At 42.1% G+C, this 9,384-nt stretch overlaps 1 protein-coding gene across 2 annotated transcripts; it reads right to left on the bottom strand.

The window, feature by feature from the left end:
- Positions 1-382: 382 nt before the first annotated feature.
- LOC136542215 (serine/threonine-protein kinase STY46-like) lies at positions 383-7,980 on the bottom strand. Of its 2 annotated transcripts, XM_066534547.1 has the most exons (16): positions 7,497-7,973; positions 7,234-7,348; positions 5,942-6,033; positions 5,689-5,805; positions 4,989-5,043; positions 4,678-4,788; positions 4,009-4,062; positions 3,738-3,913; positions 3,550-3,657; positions 3,056-3,129; positions 2,783-2,958; positions 2,454-2,549; positions 1,659-1,739; positions 1,508-1,561; positions 965-1,099; positions 383-882 (listed from the first exon to the last, which is right to left on the bottom strand). In XM_066534547.1, exons 1-16 carry the CDS (start codon positions 7,763-7,765, stop codon positions 802-804), a joined length of 1,794 nt encoding a protein of 597 aa, XP_066390644.1. In that variant the 5' UTR covers positions 7,766-7,973; the 3' UTR covers positions 383-801. The 2 variants fall into 2 exon arrangements, with proteins under 2 accessions (XP_066390644.1, XP_066390645.1); XM_066534548.1 differs by lacking the exons at positions 383-882; positions 965-1,099 and adding an exon at positions 1,131-1,188 and having other exon boundaries at positions 7,497-7,980.
- Between the last annotated feature and the right edge of the window lie 1,404 nt (positions 7,981-9,384).

The following is a 9,384-nucleotide window of genomic DNA, read 5'->3' as shown; positions in this document are numbered from 1 at the left end:
GCGCTTGTTCTTTTGGGTAGACCTTTCGGTCGGCGACCGAACTGCCCTTCCGGCCCGTTGTGTTTTAGACTCTTGGACCGGCCCATGAACTACATGTTGTTTTTCTAGGCCGAGCCCGGACGTGGAAGCCGGTCTCCGAGGAACCCCGGGTTTATGAACCCGATAGAACATGTCCGGAAGAGAATGACGACACCTAAAATAAAAGATGCTAAATGATGGAATGAAATCTTAAAAAAATCATGCCACGACCTGAATCTGGTTTTTATTTTCATCTACAGCAAAATTACACTCTGCCCTTGTTTAGTTCCACCCCAAAATCCAAAAAGTTGCTACAATACCTGTCACATCAAATATTTGCGGCCCGTGCATGGAGCATTAAATGTAGACGAAAAGAAAAACTAATTGCACAGTTTGGTGGAAAATTACAAGACGAACGTTTTAAGCCTAATTAGTCAATGTTTCGACACTATTTGCCAAATAAAAACGAAAGTGCTACAGTAGCCCCAAAATCCAAATTTCGCGAACTAAACAAGGGCTCTGTTAGAGAAATCAGACTGATGATGATGTACAGTTCCCAAGCTTCCTCTCCTATGTTACATTGTGTAATGGAACTCAGGAATAACAAGCAGATAGGCGGAAAGCGATGGCTGCAGCTAAAATTGCCACTTTAGTCAACTGCAGCTGCAGCAGGTCTGTATTTCTGTGTACTGGTGCTGACGTGCAAGGAACAGGCGCTGGTTGTAGCTCAGGTCCTTCAAGGATGGACCGAGGCCATGTACATTTCAAGTCTTCAACCGTGTCTCAATGGCTCCGCCCCCTCAAAGCTGAAAAGAAACCACCCAGTGTTCTGTCCTTGTGCTTCCCCTCGTGCTCGTCTCCGACCTGTAACGCGAGTTGACGTCAGCATAAGCTCATATTCCTATAAGTATCTATAATTATTAGGTGTTTAACAATTAACACATACCTCCTCTGCTATTCTCTGAAGAGTTTCCAATATTTCGGAGAAGTCTGGTCTTTGAGCGGGGTCCTGCTGCCAACATTTCTGAAGCAGCTCAGAAAGCCTTGCATGAGTATGTTTCGGAATTGTAGGCCGTAATCCCTGTGAACGAATAACACATTACAGAAGGACTCAATGCTGCAATCCTCTGTCCTCTCTCTTTACAGTGCAGAGGTGAGAAAGTTCCAGATCTGTGGCGAAGATACCCAATCTATTATCATTGGGATCCCATTGTCATTCACTCATTCTAAATATTCGCTAGTGTTCAAGCAAAACTCCACGAAAGTATGTGCTTTGCATCATTTATATACCAAACCATCTGCATGATTTCATGGAATAGACGCGGATTCCAAGATATGTGGTTATTCTATCACAGTAGAATGTGGTTAAGGCTACTCCTTGTTCTTACAAATGTGATTAAAAGGATAAAATGAGCATATTCCACTTAGAAACAGAATTTTGGACAAAGAAGAAAGCAAGATTAAAACAAATGAAGCTGCTGATTTTTACCTTCTGCACCACACCAACAGCTGCTTGTAGTGGAGTCAGGTACTCATAAGGAATCTGCAGAAATAGATGAGATACCAATTAATAACTCATTTCAAAAAAGATTAAGCTAGCATAATGAATGAATTCAATAACAGAAGATTAATGTGCATACCTTCCCTGTGAGTAGTTCCCACATCAAAATTCCAAAACTAAAAACATCAGTCTTGTGATCATAGGGTTTGTGCTCTATGACCTGCAAGTATGTAAGATTTTGTTAGGCGACATACCACTTCTGGAAAAATTAGTAAACTGGACAGCTCTATTTCTTGAGTCCACTGCAGTCCACAGCTTGTGATCATTTGGAAGGTACCCTATACCACTACAGTGTACTGTAACAAATTTTTTGTCATGGCCTGGTCCAGAGCCACCTCCACTTGCCATAGGATAGCTGTACAAAGCTACCAGCATACAATAGCATGAAAGTCCTCACAATTCTTCCTTCACCAATTACTTTACTGCATATCATCTTTATTTGGTTGAGGTTGTGGATGTATGCTCAGATGGCCAGACCACCGAAGTTCAAGTTCTCTCGAGGTGAATTCATATGCCTATTTCTTTTAATAAAGCCACCTGTCCACCCCTAGGATGGTCCAGTTTTTCATATATCATTTATATTTTCGGATAATTATTTGATGGGTGGCGATTTAGTACACTGCTAAAAGACCTCTTGCAAATCACTCTTTTGTAGAAACAATTTGTTCTTTTATGATGGTACAATCAATTAATAATAATGAATTTCCACTTCTCATGCTACGAGGAAATCCATTGATTTCATTCACATCTTAAGCACGAGACATGAGATGAATTTAGAGCATAGGTGTTTCCTGATCACATTTATTTAATATAAACATATAATCATTGGCAGTGGTAAATGATAAAGGTAGCAAAGCTAATAATAAAGAATTACCTCTGGGGCCATCCAACGGTAAGTACCAGTTTCTGCAGTCATAACTCCAGATTGAGCTTTAACACGGGCAACACCAAAATCAGCAACTTTAACAGTCTGCAGAAAGAAGCTAATAAAAGTAAGCCGGGCAAATGTACCCAGTCCTAGATTTGGTACAGTAGAAACTCTTTCTGGCCATGAAGAGCCATTGAGGCAAAAGGAACTTGTCACAAACAATACATGTGTTTTGCATGTCTGAGTATAGAAGGAAGCTAAAGTGTTAACTGAAATGAAATCCACATGAAACAGGAGCAACTCCACATTCTAAATGGCCTTATTAGATTACTTACCCCATTTTCATCCATCAGAAGGTTTGCCGTTTTCAAATCACGATGAATAATATTATTCTGGTGTAAATAGTTCATGCCTTTTGACACATCCATTGCAACTCCAACTAAAGCAGGAAGTTTGAAAACACCTTTATGTTTATGGAGGTAATCATACACACTTCCACCGGACATAAATTCTGGAAGAAAGGAAAATAAAATGGTTCATTCATTATCACGATTACCATCACAACAAGAAAATGGACAACTTGAAGCGACCATTTTCTTCAACCATACCTGTGACTATACATAGATTTGGGGGTTTAGTGGAAGCACCAATAAACTGCACAACATTCTTGTGACGGACCTTCCTAAAATCCAGAAACATACTCAGCAAAGTAGTACATAAAAAAGCAGAGTGCCAGGGAAGCACTCTATGGGGTGATTTTCATCATAAAGGTGGTGCATTCATCCAGTTACATCCTGCATTTGAAGTTCAAATCTAGGCTCATTCTACAAGAGATCAGTCAGATAAAAGGATTGTTAACATAAGATGTTGGCAGGTAAATGACAGTGAAGAGATCTCGACGTAAATGATGACTTGAAGTGACTGTAGGATAGTAATCATTGTAGAAGAAATAAGACTAAGTGACATAAGGTAAAATAACAAGAAGCCAAGTGCAACCTCAGAAACTTGACGGTATATTTAATTAGCATGCCAGACTACCAATATCACAATAAGAACCCATCTGTAATACAAGGTGAAACATAGTTGAGTGTATAGTAACCACCTCATAATATATACTTCCTGAGCAAATTCTCGCTGCATTTCTGCATTTATTCTCTCAGGTTTCAGCACCTTAATAGCAACATCTTGACTGCAATATGTACCCCGGTAACTGGAAACAGAAACATATCATTATGTGAAAAAAATCTCAAAAGGTATTTTTTCCCATGATAACTAGCAACAAACACTCACAGATCACCATATGATCCTGATGCTACTTTATTCCCAAACTTGAGCAGTTTTACATCAATTTCCCATTCACTAGCACCATCTGTTGGTATCTCAACACGGTCAGCTGCTGAATTCTCAGCAATCTGCATGTTTTCAACTGGAGTAGACCATGAATGAGATGAAGACCATGCTTGTGTCTGTTGAATCCAAACCAAAGTAGAAAAATGAGGATACAGAAAACAAGTTGTTGCAGTTAAGGCCCATTAGTCCACAATGAATGAGTCTGTTTTACCTCTTCAATCCTGCCAATCTCCTTCTGCACCGCTTCTACTAAATCCTCTGTTTCCTAAGTAAATTAACAGGTAAACAAATAGTAAGAGATTGGATAATAAAAAAAAGGGTGTACCCAGTGCAGAGAGCTCCCGCTCTGTGCGGGGTCTGGGGAAGGGTGTCAGTGGCAAGCCTTACCCTCTCCTGTGCAATGCGAGGAGACCGCGACTCGAACCCAGGACCTTCCGGTCACAGGCGATAAGAGATTGGATAATAACAAAACAAAATGTGCAGATCACAATGACGCTCTTGCTCTGAAGTATCGACAGTTCATTGATTACATGATCGATATATGTTGCATGATCCATGATGCTAGTCACATGTTCTCATGCACAATTCCATCAAATAGGTAAACTTCACGATTACTAAAGACTTTTTATCTGTCTTAGACCACATTAACTAAAAATGCTAAACCATATTAGACCACATTAACTAAAAATGCTAAACCATATTATAAACTATCTTGCGGATATCTTATGCATTAATTTCACAAGCAGCATTCTGAGAACTCTTGCTCTCTGACTTTATTCTTTGAAAGATATACACAAAGGCTACATATATATTGAAAAGACACACAAGACTCATTAGGCATGGGCAAATGATAACCAGAAAAGAATTAGTTAGTGAATACCTCATCATGCCAGCCGACAACAACAAAGACATCAAGTGAGTAGCCATCATTTGTTGAAAATGCATGTGCTTCTTGAATGTTTAGACCAAGCTCCCCAAGCAGAGATGTCAGCTGTCAGTATCAGAAAATTTTATATCACTAAACAAATAGATAAGAAGACTAACTCTACTAAATATCAAATGTATTAACTCAAGTAGAGGTAGTGAGATATCAGTGAGAATGTATAATATGTACAGAAGGACAAATATATGTACAAGACTTTTGAAGATATAAACCATCCCTATGAGAAATCCAACTGTACACAAGTTTACCTCACTAAGAAGTTTTGGCTTGTCAATGGTTGAAAAGGTGATTTCATGCATGGGCCTGAAATGACAAACAAGAAAACTATTGTATCTGCAGAGGAACAAGTACTTAACAAAGGAAAAGAACGTAACTGGAACTTTTCTTATACCATACAGCATCAACTCACAAGTTACAAAAATTTTAATATGAAACTATGGATGAACTAGGATAAAATAGAAGGAAAAGGTAACTGGCAGGAAACACTTCCTGTAAATAGATCACTCATTGTGTGCTCCCACAGAAGTGCAACCTACAGGTCGGGAGTTCAACTCCCCATTCTCACCTAAAAAAGTGCCACTCACTGTGCTATTTTCAGTGAAATACGTGGTCCACTAATTGTTGCAATGCGATACGTGGCTGCAGGTGCGTCCTTGCTGTTAGAAGCACGTCCTGGACAGATGGGGTTCGTGGCCTTTTCTTGACACTAGGGAAGAGAATCTTCTACTTTTCCGTCAATGCCTCATGGAGGTCTTGCCCCCAGGGGTCGGTTGATTTTCGTGTACTCTTGCTGGTTACACTGGCTAGGGAGCAAATTTGCACCTAGCTGGCAGGGGTTTGAGTCCTTGTTTAATTTAGTTGAAAAAATGGTGGACGTCTAAGGTGCTCTAAAATAGAATATAATAATATAAAGGTACCTAGAGACTAGAGTTTAAAAGGAAAGAGTACCTGTACAGAGATCGACCATTATCAGAGGTGCTATCATGATCTTGATGAGACTTGCTAGCTTCAAGAGCAAGGGCCTCAAGATTTGTAGAAGAACCGAAGGCAGGAGGAGGATGTATGCTGGAAACAAGTCATACATGTTAAACAAAGACCACATCAAACAAATCAGTAGTAGATATATATTTTTTTTCTTGTGCATAGCAGTAATGCAAAATAGTTGTCATTTGCCAATAGACAGATATGAAACCACAGGTACCTTTGCTGCCTGTTCAACGGTCTTGAAGAAACTTCCTCCCCTGCAGTGTTCGAATCAGCATCAGTCTGATTCCCATCAAGAATTGGAGATACCTAATGAATCAAGGCTCCAATAAGGATAATGACCAACAATAGTTGAAGGCCTTTATATATTAATTGCTAATTAGCAACTAGTTAAAAAAAAGAAAAGAACAACTTTATGTACAAAATTAAGAGTTGAAATTCAGGAACAATAGCATACCACCGATTAAAACAAGGGCACTGACGCTTGTGGAAAGCTTAAACTCTAATTTGTAGGTATGGTTACTTGGTGAAAAACACAACATGGATAGACATTGAACTATTGGCATGATCAAATTTTCAGAGAAATGCATAAACACAAAATGTTTGTATTGATAGCTCGATACAATACCACGTGGTCAGCATTCAAGAGAACCCAAATTTGAGATAGTGAAGTAGAATGAAACCCGTACAAGCTTCAGCATAGAACATAATGAAAAAAAAAATCGAGACCGTGCCTATGGCACGTATTTCATTAAGAGGAAGTAGAGAGACATTACAAGCTACCCCTGCAATGGTAAGCGCCTGGCTTACCAACGAGGAGGAGGACCAAAGAACACAAAAGAAAGAAGAAAACACAAAAAGAAGCTGCGGTAACAACTAAGAAGAGTCGATCACAACTGCAGGAAACCTGCCAACGCCCAAACAAGGGCCAACTGGGCTACGACCCCCCGAGCCAGCCGACAACGCGCTCGGCCATTGAGGCCCCGCAATATCAAGGCTAAGCCAGGAGCGTGTCAACCTCCGGGGCAAAGTTGTCCAGGAACGTAATGAAATTTAGCCCAGCCAGTACCCTGACTACTGAACCTAAACAGCAAGGCATGAATGCAACACCGTGACATTACTTCCATGCTTTTGGCAATGAAGAGCTCAGAAGGATCTGTTGGATTTTCCGATCAAAAGGAGCACGAATGCACAACAAAGCAATGAGCTCGTCTCAGTGGAAGATTAGTCCATTCAAAAGGTAATCAGGTGAAAAGTGCACTTAACTAGTTAAAGTAGACAAAGACAAGCAGTCCAGCCTTCACACAGATGACATAAGTACAGTAAGGAAAAGATCAGACAACTGGAATTCTCCATTGCAGGAACGGGTGACAACCAAGTGAACCAAACAACTAAAATCAACAGTCGGTAAAAACATATTGCGAATAAATAAACGAAGAAAACATGTGTTTGACTTTGTCTACTTTAACTAGCTAAGTGCCGTTCAAAATTGCATTCGAAAATCATCACCTGCACGGCCCGCACCGCGAAAGCCGGGCGCTGAGCTGGATCCTTGGCCTGCTCCAGAAGCCGCTTGTGCGTGAGCACGTCCTCCGCCCTCTCCACGTTCACATCCATGGCGTAGCTGCAGAAACCAAAGCGAATCCAAGTCAGCCCAGCCCAGACCGCCGCCCGCAGCGGAAACCACTGGTGGGGGCGAATTGCATTCGCGCCACGTCACTGTCCGAGGAGGAAGCGCTGTCGCGCGAGCGAGCGAGCGAACGAGCACGCACCGGGCGGGGAGGCGGTTGAAGTGGTTCCAGAGCTCGTCGTCGAACCCGGGCGCCCGCGCGTCGGGCAGGCCGGCGTCGTGGAGGCGCCGGAGAACCTCCGTGTACACCTCGAGCTTGTGGCGCTGCTGCTGCTGCTGCTTCCGCGCCTGCGCAGCCGCGGCGGCGGCCGATGACGAGGACGTCGCAGGCCCCGCCGCGCCGCCGCCGGACGCAGCGGCCGCGGCCGCGGCGTGGCCGCCGCAGCTCTCCGCGGCCTCCTCCACCGCCATTCGCCTAAGGCCCTCAGCGCCGCCCGCCCGCCCTCCGCTCTAGGTCTCGATCTCCCCCCAGCTCGCGGATTTGGAAAGCGGAGCGGAGCGAGGGAGATAAATAACCGTGGCCGATTTTTTAAGGAGGAGAAAGGAAACTGGAAAGTGAATGAAACGGCAGCGGGGAGCGGAGCCGCGGCCGCGCAGGAGAGAGATTTGCGGTGACTGCCGGCAGCCGGACACTGGTTATATATTCCCGCGTGGCCGCTTGCGGCCGCGCCACCCGGTCACCCCTTCATCCGTGGTGCGTAGATGCAGGGCGTAAAGTTTTAGGTCCTGTTTAGTTGCCAAAAAAAATTTTACATAGTAACTGTCATATCGAATTTTACGGTACATACATAGAGTACTAAATGTAGACGAAAAAAAACTAATTACACAGTTGGTCGAGAAATCGCGAGACGAAACTTTTGAACCTAATTAGTCCATAATTAGACACTAATTACCAAATACAAACGAAATGCTACAGTGAGCCAAAATCCAAAAAAATTTTTATCTAAACGCACCCTTAGATAGACGTTACATGGGCCATGTTTAGTTCCCTACTTTCCTGAATTTGGCACTATGCAAAAAGAAGATTTTTCGTCACATCAAACTTGCGGTACATATATGAAGTACTAAATGTAGACAAAATCAAAAACTAATTACACAGTTTGATTGTATTTTGCGAGACGAACGTTTTGAGCCTAATTAGTCAATGTTTGGACAATTACTACCAAATACAAACAAATGCTACAGTGCACTACAGTACACCTGCATTTCAGGCGGCGCCAACTTTGGCCCGAACTAAACACGGCCATGGTCGTATACGGTGTTTGGATACTGATAAAAAAATAAATTACAGAATCTGTTAATAAATCGTGAGATAAATTTATTAAGTCTGATTAATCTGTCGTTAACACATGTATGTACTGTAGCGCTTTGTTGTCAAATCATAGACTAATTATGCTTAAAAAATTTGTCTCGTAAAGTTGTCGTAATCATATGTAATTTGTTATTTTTTAGTCTATATTTAATACTCTATAGATGTGTTAAACATTCGATGTGATATAGTGTAAAGTTTTAGCGGAGGAACTAAACAAAGGCTCAGTTTACCTCGACTGGGGAAACTTGGCTGGCGCTGGGTCGGACGACGGTGCCGGTGTTCTGCGTCGGTCTGCCATGTGAGGATGTGGCTTATAAGATTGGAAGGATTATCGCCTTGTTCGTTTGGTTTATAAGTCGTACTTTTTTAGCCAATGAATGATATTTTTCTCTCACAACAAATCAGCCAACAATCAAGACTTATCAGCTAAACGAACGTGGCATATGTATTCCTGATCCTGTGGTTTGGATCTCTGCCATAATAACTATGGAAGAAGCTAACAGGTTGTTTGGCTGGCCTGAAAAATAAGTCAAAATACTGTTTCGGCCAAATTGTTATGAGAGAAAAATACTGCTCTAATTGAAAGATACTGTTCATATGACCAGTGCCACGTGAGTGGGCTGGCCAGCACCAGCTCAGCCAGCCAGCCAGCCAAACAGGCGGTAAGTTGAACTAAACCAGAGCCAAATCTGGTAACATGGTCGTCTGTTGGAAATAA

Source organism: Miscanthus floridulus, chromosome 3 (assembly GCF_019320115.1).
Source record: "Miscanthus floridulus cultivar M001 chromosome 3, ASM1932011v1, whole genome shotgun sequence".
Taxonomy (NCBI): domain Eukaryota; kingdom Viridiplantae; phylum Streptophyta; class Magnoliopsida; order Poales; family Poaceae; genus Miscanthus; species Miscanthus floridulus.
Note: the sequence above shows the minus strand (reverse complement) of the source record. Positions and strands in the feature narration are given on the sequence as shown.